General features: G+C 55.5%; 1 protein-coding gene across 1 annotated transcript; it reads right to left on the reverse strand.

Moving 5' to 3' along the window:
- Nucleotides 1-4,950: 4,950 nt before the first annotated feature.
- Nucleotides 4,951-10,243, reverse strand: HSPB1 (heat shock protein family B (small) member 1). The gene is made up of 3 exons (XM_048824477.2): nucleotides 9,761-10,243; nucleotides 5,871-5,934; nucleotides 4,951-5,275 (listed from the first exon to the last, which is right to left on the reverse strand). The coding sequence occupies exons 1-3, from the start codon at nucleotides 10,152-10,154 to the stop codon at nucleotides 5,086-5,088; spliced, it is 648 nt and encodes a 215-aa protein (XP_048680434.1). The 5' UTR covers nucleotides 10,155-10,243; the 3' UTR covers nucleotides 4,951-5,085.
- Between the last annotated feature and the right edge of the window lie 1,838 nt (nucleotides 10,244-12,081).

The raw sequence follows: 12,081 nt of genomic DNA on the forward strand, positions 1-12,081 counted from the left end.
ATTGCTATTGGTTATTGAGACTCTTTTTAGGAGCTCTTATCCACATTACCACAGTGAAGCCCACAACTGATAAGCTTGTAGGCCCAATTATTACAACAGTGACCCTGGATTTTGGTGCCACGAGCAGGTGGCATTTGGGAGATGCCACCACTTGCTTCCCCACCCCAGTCAAGTCCAAAGAGCCATGGGCAGATTCAAGCTCCATCAACAGGGGATGCAGTAGCCCATTAGCCACACGATCATTCTTTGAACATCTGCACAATCCACTGTGAGCCATCTCCTTGTGGGTGGAGCTTATTTTGTGGAGGGAGAACTGCTGCCTTTTCTATACCGATATGATCCTTTGTAAGAAGACCCTGAAATACTGAAAATATTTGGCATTGGGATGTTCTTCACTCTCTGCTCAGGAGCAGTGAGAACTCTGGAGGTGATCCTGGACCAGAGCCTTGACTCCAAGCAGCCCTGGACTTGAGGGAAGTTTGGATCTGCAAATGGCTTTCCACCCTGATGTGTTCAGAGGAACAGCCGTGTTAGTCTGTATTCGCAAAAAGAAAAGGAGTACTTGTGGCACCTTAGAGACTAAAGTTTGGATAGTTCAGATGCAGTTTGTGGCAGAACTTTTGGGTTCTTCTCTTGAATGGGAACTCCGTGAACCTTTTGAGCTTTGCCCAAAGTTTCGATCGTTCCATTGCTCCATCTAGGTTTTTATACCATGCTCATGGCTATTATATCTGAGCTTTTCACAGATTACTAGAGTCTTGACCACATCTGTAGCCTATAAAATATAGTTCTAAGAGAATATCTGTGCATGTCGGGATCTGACCCCACTGCCTATGGAACAGTTGGTCAGTTATGATATTAGTAACACAAGACACATTTGTCACAAAGAACCTGCTGTTTTTCAGCAGCTCTGAAGCTCTCATGAGTTGATTCCATCACTTTTCTGAATCTCGTGCGTGACGCCCCGTCAGCGTGATGGGACGGAGCTAGTGTCATTCCAGAAGTGCCTTCTGATGCTGCTCTGAGCAACTGGCATTGACCCAGGGGCTATAAACAGCCTACATGACTCATGAGGAGCTGTCTGGAGAGGAGGATTATTGCACTGCAGGGAACGGCTCTAGGACAAAGGTGGAAAGATGAGGCGCAATGGGGAAGGAATTTTCCTGGGATTCAGTGACCGTCCTGATGCATGTTGCAGCTTGGCTGTGAGACTAGACATTTGGACTGAGATGATGATAATCGGAAAGTGTTCCGTCCATAGAACGGTGACAGTCCAATGACCTAATTTAATGAAACCTTGTGATGTTCCCCTGTGAAGTATGTCACTATCCCCCCTCCTCTTACCCATGAGAGGTGTGAATGGGGAAGAGGCCATGCAGGGAGTCGGGGATAGGGCTGAAATGGAACCAAGGTGTCCCCTGCTCTAACCACTAGGAAACATGCTCCCTCTGAGTAGATCTACAGGTGAGCTCTGGGTTAAGAGCCAAGGATGTAAGTGAGATCTCGGTTCCATCCTCGTCGCCAGCAAAAAGCAACCGCAAACACTTCTGCATTTTTATTTTTAAATCGTTCTAAACTTCATGAATGAACATCGGGGCAGCCCCAGAGCTGCAATAAGCCTATGCACAAGGCTTTGTGACGGCGGGCTGGGATGTTCTTGCCAACACGTTTGTCGGAAAATGCCGATTTGTTGAAACCAAAACAGTTTGTCGGAAATGGATCTGTTTTGAACCGTTGCCTGGAAAGCTTTCTGAGGCCAGGGTGGAATTTCTGGTCAAAATCACAGTACAGGCGAGCTCCACCCGAAAATAGCCAATGTCCCAGGGGTTGGGACAGTTGCACAGAAGACCCAGGTTCAAGTCCCTGCTCTATCTGAGTCAGAGGGTCCTGAGCCTGGATCTCACATCCCAGCTGCTGGGCTGTGGGTGTCTGCCTTGCTGGGTTTCCAGGAACACTTTTAAAATGTCGGTTTCATCCCACTACTGAAAGACCCCTCGACGTGTTCTTGTTTTCTGGCCAGCTCACTGGCTGCTCAGTGTTAGAGGCACGTGGAAGTCCATCTCTGGCTGGGAAGGGTGTACAGGGCATTGCCTGGGGCTCGGGGCAGGCATTCGGCTCCTATCCTAGCTCTCCTAAACAGACTGATGAATCATGTTTATTTGAGACCTGGATTCCTGTCTGCTGACAACTGGGTCTGAGATCAATCTGATTGTCCCGCTACGGACCTGGGCTTGGATTGGCTCTCTGTGTCCCAGAGGAGATTAACGAGACTCTTTGGTGGTTCGTGAGCAGGGTTTGTTAACCCTTTCCAGGCTGTGGCTGCGTACAAATGCTGATGGCTACTCAGGTGAAAGCTTTGGGAGACTTCTGGAGCATGCCTGGATTCCAAGCACCAACTCTCCAGGATCCTACAGGCTCTGGGATTCTTTTCAGGTCACTAGCACTGGGTGAGTCTCTGTCTTGGAGTCTGACTCAGGAAGGGGGATTAGCTCTGGGATTTGTCAGAGCAGTAATATAGTAACAGTGAGTGAGACCGTGCTGCCATCTAAGGCTGTGTTCGTGTGTCGGGCTGCGGGGGGTTTATGGGAATCCTCCCTGCCTGTGGTATCTGCGGGGCCTTTGGGAACCTCCGCCAGCTGCTCCCTGCACTGACAGCCCAGAGAACCCCAACCAGTCCGGCCTGGTGCTGTCTCTGCCCTTCCCAACCCAGAGAGGAAATTCCGCGCAAGGCAACGCGGTCAATCCGATGTGCCAACCTGGTCAGGGCTCTCAGGGACGGTAATGCAGGGACCAGCCAGGGTCCCATAGCGGCCATCCCTCAGCCCCAGTGCACACCTAGAGCAGGGCTGTGGGACGCCTGCCCTAGCAACTGTGCAAGGGACTCTGGGAATGTAGCTCATCCAACTGGCAGAGGCAGCCAAAGGAGGCATCTGGCGAGCTTTCCACAGCATGACTGGGCTTCCTCTGCCCTTTGTTTGATTGGGGCTTGGCTCCAGCCCTCACCTACCCCCCTCCCCCAGTTGTTTCATGCTGCACCTGCCCCTCTTATCCTCTTCTGCCCTGCCCTGTCCCCCTCAAACCCTTCCCTGTGGCTGTTTGCTCTGTGGGCCTTCAGGGCCCATCTGTGACTGTGTTTTGTACAGCACCCTGCACAATGGGGCCCTGTTCTAGGCAGGTCCTCAGGCACTACCCTAATAAACCTGATTTAACAACAGCAGCTGTGGTGGATGGGTAGTGCCCCTCTCCAGGGGTCTGGGTGTCTGGAAGGGACAGGGTGGCAGCCGCTGGCTGGGCTGCAGGCAGCCTGACTTGATAGCCACCCTGGGCTCTCTAAGGCTCACCAGGTGGGTGGTAGCCCCTGGGGTCCTCTCTTTGGGTAAGCTGGCTATATTAAGGGAGGGCAGGGCTGGAGCAGGAGCTTAATTTTCTATTTCTTGAACCTGAGGGTAGAAATTCGCTCCCAAGCCCAGGCAAGAGATCTACATCCAAGCCCCACCAGGAGTGGGGCGCTCGGCCCTGGTGCTGTGGCTTGGGCCTGCTTTTGTCAGGGAATCTCCCACCTGGAGAAACTGTCCTCCAAGATGGCCTTTGGCCCAAGCCACAGCTTCAGGCACCAGGCAGTTCAGGGGTTTGGCCCCATTTTCCCCCCCGCCCCATGGGGCTGGGGCAGGGGGGCAGTTCTGGGACCCACTCTGTTGGAAGGTCTGGGCTCCTCTACAGCCCATGGCTTCTCCCCCCAGCATGGCATGAGGGTAGATGGTCTGAATTTGCCCTGCTAGGCGCGACTGTCCTATAACTAAAGACGAATCATCATTAACGCTAGGGCTGCACTGGTGGGGAATTATGGGTCCGTGTTTCCTAGTGTGGATAAAACCCTACTGGGCAAACTGAAGGGCTGGAAGACCAGCAGAGTGCAAAGGTTGCCTGGAGGTTTCCAGAAAATGGTGGCCTGTTAAAGGCATGCCAGGGACGTGCGAATCCCAGAGCACGGGTCTCAGGAGCCCAGCAGAGAGCAATTCCTGGCGGGTGAGTCACACTTCAGAAGAAGCAAGCTAGCGTTGATAAAACCAGGCCTGGTTCCAACCTCCATCCCGCCGAGCAGAACAGCAAACCTTGGTTGGGGTTCAAAACCGATCCCAGTCGCTCCTTAAAATCAAAAGGTTCTTTGCCACATCCTGGGCAACTGCTGCACCCTCATGGACTTGAACGGGGTTGCTTACACCCAGCACCACTCAGGATCGGGCCCATTGATTCTAATCACCGTCAGGTGGGGACAGCGCTGCAGCAGGGTTTCCTGAAGGTCTGGGAGTTGGGTGCCCCCCCCACCTCCCGAATGCTAAGAAGGCCACCTGAGGCCTGGAGAGGGAGCCTCCTTCCTTATTCCCAGCATGCTGCTGTCAATGGACTAGGAGAAAATCATTTCCTTTCTGGTTTCTGTGGAGCATGGGAATGGACCTGTGGCCATGCCCCAAAGGCCACCACCAAGCCCACAGCAGAAGGAGCCATGAAACGCTGCATCTCCTTAGTGCCAGGCATGTAGGCGCTCCTGCTAGCCACAGGGGTGGGAATCGACGTGGTCCCCAAGTGCCCCACGTGATGCAATGCCTCGTGTGGAAGAACGGTCTAATGGCTAGAAGGCCCAGGTTCAATACCCACCTCAGCTGCTGACTCTGTGATCTTGAGCAAGTCACAGGGCCTCCCTGTGCCTTAGGTGACCGCTATAAAAGGAGAATAAGGATTCCCTGCCTCGCAGGGGTGTTGGGAAGAGAAATACCCTGGAGGTTGGGTGGCACTCGGACATTATGGTAAGGGGGGACATGAGCAGGGAGAGAATTTCTCTTGTGTGTTTGCAATACTAGCTTACAAAGCAAAAGGCCCCACCAAGGACATGCGGATGGCTACACCCTAGCCACAGGGGAACGCAGAGCACAGGGGAGAGGCAGGTGGGTGTTTGGTTTATTTGACTTTCAGATTTATTTGGGGAACTCAGTGAATGCGCTAGTACAAAATAAAAAAACAAAACATGGCTTTGGGGTGCGAGCGGCACCAGCCAGGCTGCGATTTTCCTCTGTGCCAGGTGCCTACTTATTTCTTGGCAGCGTCCTCAGGCTTTTTGGTGTCAGTTGGGGTGATCTGGGCATGGCTCTCAAAGGTGACTGGGATCGTGATCTCGGCAGACTGGATGGCTGGCTTGGGCAGGGGGGCTTCCACCGTCAGCATGCCGTCCGGGGAGAGCGAGGAGCGGACCGAGGTGGCGTCGATGCCAGGGGGCAGGCTGCACAAGGGAGAGGCAAGTGAGGGATCGTGGGGTCAGTGGGCTTGCCTGGGGGCACCCACTAGTACCGGATTCCTGTCTACACTCTCTTCCAGCAGCGATCCTGTGATTAGCCATAGAGGGCTGGAAGTAGATCCCTCCTGGGACCTGCCACCACCGCTCTCTGCACCACCCTTCGCTTCTGCCAGCCCAGGAGATGTGGCCAGGAACCCAGATTCTGAGGCCTTGCCTCACAGCCTTGCTATCACAAGGCTAAGCTGGAGCTGGGGGACTGAACACTGGGGAACCTTTATATCCAGGGGATCCTTATCATGTGGGAGCCTGATGGCCCGAGTCTCCCTGGAGAGCGTGTTCCCAACAGCGCATGGGAATACCAGCGTTCCAGGGATAGGACTGTCTCCTCTCAATGCTCATTGCTCATCCCAGTGCCAGGGGTTGTCAGCTGCCGTCCTTCCCCTAGGTCAAGCCAGAACCGCCCCCTGCGTCCAGTGTGCTGAACTGTAATATGGCAAAGACCTCTTCCCCCACCTTCCATGGCTGGTGGATGATGAAGGCCAAGTGTCTCCCAAGAGCCCTCTCTCCTCCAGCTACTTACGTGTATTTTCTGGTGAAGCACCTGGAGATGAAGCCGTGTTCGTCCTGCTTCTCCTCATGCTTGCCTGGAAGAGGAGGAGACAGACCGTTTCAGAGGGGTGAGCGATGCATGCAGGGGAATGATGCCTGGCTCAGGGCCATGTCCCCGGCTCAGCTGGGATTCTGCAGCCAGAGGTCCCTGGGGCTTACCCGGCCGCTCCATTGCACTGGGAGAGTGGAGAAGGGAATGACTCGCCCCAGCCTCTCCGGGCACTCCTCCACGAGCCCGCCTCCCCAGCCATCATGCCCACTGCAGGACTGCGAAGGTGACTAGGAGCTGCTTGGCTGGGGAAGCAGAGAAGGACGTGCTCCTATTGCAGCTTCGTTTCAGAGCTGCGAGCCTCTAGTCTGAATCCGGGGGCGAGTGTGAGGACTCAAACCCCAGATCCGCCCTGGCAGTTTGGTTTCTCCCGCTCGGCCTCCAGCGAGGGGCAGCCTTTTTTTCTCTCAGCCGAAATCCTCTGAGATCAGCTGTTCTTGCCAGATTCCCACCTCTGGGCGGGGAAGCTTGCCCGGGGTGGGGCCAGGCAGAGGACTATGATGGGACTCTGTTTTTATTCTGTGTACATACAGCACCTAGCGCAATGGGGTCCTGGTCCTGGACTGGCCCTCCGAGGGGCTACAACTCCTAATTTAATGTGATGCTCCTGCCAGTCCAGAAGCTCCTCTGTCCCTACTATGGTGGCACTCTCAGCTCAAACAGGCTAAAACGGCCAGGCTGACTTCCATGGTGGTGTCCTTGAACCCAGCTGTCCAGTGGTGGAAAGCTGGTACATCCCCAAGTGCACGCAGCTTCCCTGACTTGCAGTGGGAACTCCCTTACGCTGAGGGGGCTGGGAACCGGGGCCGGAGCCAAGCTGCAAGCCTTACGGCTCCCAGAACCGCTGCTCGACCGCCCATCCTTCTAGTTCTCTGCTTCCCTGTTACCACGGTTACTCTGCACCTGGGCGGGGCGGCGTTTGCATCGGTTATGATTGCAAATGGAAAAAAACCAGCCCCCCACTCGTCAAGGCAGCTTTGTTACAAAACAGGGAGGCGCGGGTGCCTCTGAGCAAGGGATGCAGCATCCAGGTTGCTCGATCTGGTTTTCAGAGCATGAGCCAGGCAGAGCTGAACAGATGGGAAAAGACCAGGAGCAACTACAACTATAAACAGGAACGCAGGGGGGGAGCAAACCTGGAATTTTACTGCTTAGGGGGATGTGTTTCGGCACCTGACAATGGAAAACTGAAGAAAAGCCCCGAGTCTCTCCCCGCCCCTACCAGTTGCAAAGGAAAGCTGGCATCCACTTCATCTCATGGATTTGCATCCTCGGGAAGGAAACATGCCAGCTGCAGTCTGGACGGTTCCAGAACGGCCTGGCTCGGAAGGTAGCCCTCCGCTCCCCATGTCCACAGCTGCGAAGCCCAAGGTTTCAGAGGCAGCCTCGCCGCATCCGCCTGGTTTGTGGCCCCTGAGCTTCACATTAGGAGCTGGGTGCTAATGACCCACAATCTTCTCCCTAAGGTACTTATGCAGCCCCTTTATTGTAGTATCTGAGCGCCTCTCAATCTATTCCTGCCAGGTGGAGAAGTGTGATTACTCCTGGTTTACACAGGGGAGGGCCCAGGTCCTCTGCTATTTAGGCACCGACTCCCACTGATCTAAATCCCTTTGGGGAGCTGGGGCTAAGTCACATAAGGAGTCCATGGCAGAGCAGGGATTTGAACCCATATGCTAGTATCTCTGCCCAGCTGGGTCCTGACTGCTGACCTGTTGTCCCACAGGAGCAGTGGGGCACTCCACAAGCGAGCACTGTCTACCTTGGATTGAATCGGTCCTTTTAAGCTTCCGTTCTGCGTGCCACCATTCTGAGTCCATTTCACCTGCAAGTTCTCAAACCTGCACCAGCCCTGCCAAGGGTTAATCATGAGAGTTTCAGGCTTTGCCAGGAGCTGCTGAAGTCAGAAGTTGTCTCCAGCTGGAATGGAGTCTGGAAAGGACCTAAATCCTGTCCTGCAATCCATTGCTTTACAAGCCCAGCGGGCATTCCCCCAAACTGTTAGCTGTCTTCTCTGGGCCGCAGATCTGCAGAGCCTTTGGCTGGTCTTAGAGTCTGAAGGCAGTTGGGATGGCTCACACCGGGTATGCAGGCATCTGGCTTTATCCTTTAAAGGAAAATGAGCTCCCCGGTGTCAGCTCATCAAACTGCTGCTTGTCAGCTCCTTCTTAGCCAGCACGATCCCATTGCTCATGGGCTAATTGCAGGGACTTTGGTGCAGAAACTGAAGTCACTTTGCACACCAGAACTACCAATTGCCACAGCTCACCTGCTTTCAGGCTTCCTAGCAAACCCTGAATTCAGGGTCAGATCCTCAGCTGGTGTGAACTGGCATCACTCCAGTGAAGTTTGTACCAGCTGACAACCTAGCACTCAGACACAGCTAAATTCCTCTTTAAAAAAGGGTGGCGGGGGTTGGCTCGGGGGGGACCAGGGCTGATCTACCACATCTGTTTTGTATGGTTGGGCCAAAGCACGGGGTAGTTTGTTGTTTGACTTAATTTCATGGGGTGTTTCTCAGTTGGAAGCTTTTTGGGGGGTGGGGGGAAGGAGTTGAACAGAAGTGGCTAAAAATGAGGGGGGGGGGGAGAATTCATCAAATTCCATCCTCTTCACACACTTTGCTTTTCTCCTTGAAATTTTTGATAAACATTGGGATGTGAGAGGCTTTGCCTAGCTCTCGTTTGGGAGCCGAAGCGGTGGGGGAAGGGGGAGAAGCTGCTGGAAGGAACGTGATTCAAATCCACCAGCAACAGTCACACGATTCCCCTGAGAACCAAAGCTGCCATGTTTCGTGCTACCCTAGAAAATATGCCCTTTGCTGCCAGAGCAGTCGCTGCCAAGTACATACACGCACTAATGAAGCACTCTGGCCCAGATCCCCAAAGGTATATAGGCTCCTTGCTTTCTTTGGAGGACCCTAGCAAAATCTATAGGCCCTGGAGGTTAGACTGTGAACCAGAGACTCTAGGAAACCTGGGTTCTGGTCCCAGCTCTGTCGCTGACCTGCTAGGTGACCCTGGGCAAGTCATTTTTCAGCTCTGTGCCTCAGTTTCCCTTCCCACACTTTGCCTATTTAGACCTTATGCTTGATGGAGCGGGGACTACTTACTATGTGCTTGTACAGCCCCCAGCACGCTGGGGTCCTGATCGAGGTTTAGATCTCTAGGTGGGCATGAAATTACAATATTTAATAAGATTTAATCATAATAGTAATATGGGGTGGCATAACCAGTTTAGTCCCTGTGCCAATTCCTTCCCCTATCCCCAGGGTCCCGTGTATTGTATGTGCCTAGGTGGGCAAGCAAGTCCTTTCCCTCTTCTTCCCTCACCAGAGCAAACACCTTCCTGGCCGATGGTGAGGAGGAACGTGGCCCCTCCCTGGAAGCAGGGGGAGCCGTGCAGCTCTCAAGGAGAGCGAACAAGCAATGCACTGCAGGCTCTAGCCATTCCCGAAGGCTGTGTGGATGGGGAGTGAGGCTGCTTCCCGTTGCCCCCCTGCTTGGGCTGGGGGGCCTGAGCACTAGGAAAGCGAGAGCTGCCAAGCCGAGGGACGGAGAGGGCCAAGGGTGCACCCGTTCCCTAGCACTCACCCTGCAGGGACCCACATGTGCCACATCATCACTGGGGGTAGAATCTGGGCTCTCCGGAGCCACAGGTGGCAGCCAGCCCAGTGGAGCCTGGGTCACGCACCCTGCCCAGGGGGCAGCATATGCCACAGCCATAGGGCTAAAGAGGGAGACTGGCTGGGGCTCGAAGGAGACCAGGTCTGCCCCTCGCCTGAGCCAGGAGGCGTCAAAGGAAGCACTCACCGGTGATCTCCACCACGCCATCCTTGGTCTTCACCACCAGCTCCTCTGGGGCAAAGTGGTTGACATCCAGGGCAACCTTCCAGCTGTCTGAGGTCTGCCGGATCTCCGAGATGCCGCTGCTGAGCTGGCGGCTCAGGGCCCGGCTGTAGGCCGGGTTGGGGGAGGTTGGCGAGGTGACGATGGGGCTGGTGACGGCGACGGGCTCGGCGGCCTGGCTGGGCATCAGGCGGAGGTAACCCGGCCAGCTGGTGCTGCTCGGCCACTTGCCCCAGTCCTCGAGGATGTGGGGCATGCCGAAGGGCTGGTCGAAGAGCCGGCTGCCCAGGTACCAGTCCCGCCAGGGGTCCCAGCTGGGGCTGCGGAGGAAAGTGAAGGGCACCCGGCGCTCTGACATGTCGCGCTTCCTGCCCTTCCCTGACGGTCCGGCCTCGCTGCTGTGGCTGCAGGGGGAGAGAGCACTGCGTTTCTAGAGCCGCTCCCGCGGGCTGGCCCCTTATGAAAAGGCAGCCGGTTATTTTTAGCCAGGCATTTCAGCTGGCTATTAATGGAGATTACACGGCTGATGAACAGCAGGTCAGCTGTCGGGCTCTGCCCGCTTTCTCCCACAGCTGCTCTGTCTGCGAGCAGGGGAGAGTGGGGCTGGCTCCCCACGATCTAGCAGCAGCTCTCGGGCAGCAGGAAGGAGGCTTGGGAGTGAAGACAGGACTCTGGGATTCAGGAGAGTTTAGTTCTTGGGCCTTGCCACAGCTTCTCTGTGTGACCCTGGGCAAGTCACTTAATCTCTCTGGGCCTCAGTTTCCCCCTCCTGTAAAATGGGGATAATGATGGTCGTGTATATGTGTTGTGACCTCTGCAGGCTGGGGACTGTTTCTTACCGTATGGTTGTACAGCACCTAGTACAATGGGGCTTGGCTCTCAGGAGGGAGGGGGACTCCAAGGGGATGTCCACACTGCATTGTAAAACTGTCGGGGGATCCAGCTTTGTGGACTCGGTGTTTCCGAGCCCACGGTTGAGTGTCCATGCTGCGTTGTGAACCCGCGTTTCCAATTGCTGGCCTTGGATCTCCCAATACTGACGGGTCCACACTGCGCTATGCAGATCTCCTGACTTGGCTCTGCGGCTCGAGCTGTGTCCACACTGGAACGTGACCGGGCTTGGACCCGCGTCACAGCAGAACTCTCTGGCTCTGACCCTCCCACTAGCAGGAGCAAAGGGTCTGGGTGCTGAGCGCTTGGTGGCCCATGTCACACCAATTTCAATGTGGACAGAAATAGGGTGGGGGGCATGGACTCAAACCTGTGTCCAGGGGAGAGATTCCCAAAGACTCCTGCAGTGTAAATGCCCTGCCCAGCTGCAGCGTGTTGTCTAGTGCTTAGAATGGAGGGACTCTTCACCTGCAGCTGGGCCTTACCCTGGCTTTGGGGCTTAAGGGGTGCCGTGGTCCACCGGGGAGCCTGCTTGCAGACTAGGTTGGTAGGTAAAATGCAACAGCCCAGGACTCTTTGCCGCAGCCATGTTTCCCTCCCCGCCCCCAGCGCATCTGGGTCTGGCTGGGCTCCCTTGAGCGACTGTTGCAGCTTCATTAACTCGCGCTGCAAAACGTTTGACATCCACGCTGGCGGTGGTGGGTGCCGGCGAGGGGCTGGCTGCGTGCAGAGGCCTTGGAGCCACATTAAGCGAGAGGCTGGGTGCGGGGGGGGGAAGAGGGCTGCATGTGGGTGGATAGAGCAGTGATGGGGAAGCGCAGGGCTGAGTGGATGGGCGGGTACGGCTGTGGGGGAGGAGATAGTGAGTGAGCTGGTGAATGAATAGGTAGACAAGGCCCAGGGCGTTCGGGATGCGGGCAGCCAGGGAGCAGTGGGAGAACAAGCCAGGCTCCATGCAGACAGTGGCCCAAGACAGGAATTACTGGCTCCTCTGTACATAGTCGGGGAGGAAAGTGGGGCAAATGCGTTGGACAGCTGGCTGCCTCCTGCTCAGGTACCCCCGGGATTGCAAGGATCCGCCTGCGCCTTCTGCCCCCTTGTCTCTCTGTGAGAGGCCAAGGCGTGATCCCTCTCGCCCGTAACCACCTCCTGGACTGCTGCCCTCTCCTGCCTCCCTAGCCGGGCACAGTGCGGGGCAGGATCCAGTTTCAAACCCACCGCTGGGCTGAGCACAGCTGTTCAGCTGTAAAGGAGCCCGTGCCCACCCTGCCAAGGACAAGGCAATTGAAAGCCTGATCCTGGCACGATCACTAGAGGGTTCTTGCTTCTTACCACGCTCTTCCCCACTTCCATTGCACCGGCCCCTCCTCCCGCCGCTTAGCAATGACAGGTCC

The sequence above is a fragment of the Caretta caretta genome, chromosome 17, assembly GCF_965140235.1.
Source record: "Caretta caretta isolate rCarCar2 chromosome 17, rCarCar1.hap1, whole genome shotgun sequence".
Taxonomy (NCBI): domain Eukaryota; kingdom Metazoa; phylum Chordata; order Testudines; family Cheloniidae; genus Caretta; species Caretta caretta.

Bases quoted from the DNA above. Each gene is read 5' to 3' on its own strand.
- HSPB1 (XM_048824477.2), bottom strand. From the start codon at position 10,154: ATGTCAGAGCGCCGGGTGCCCTTCACTTTCCTCCGCAGCCCCAGCTGG. The intron at 5,935-9,760 runs GTGAGTGCTTCC...CTCCTCTTCCAG, and splicing joins TGGCGTGGTGGAGATCACCG to GCAAGCATGAGGAGAAGCAG. The intron at 5,276-5,870 runs GTAAGTAGCTGG...TCCCTTGTGCAG, and splicing joins TGCTTCACCAGAAAATACAC to CCTGCCCCCTGGCATCGACG.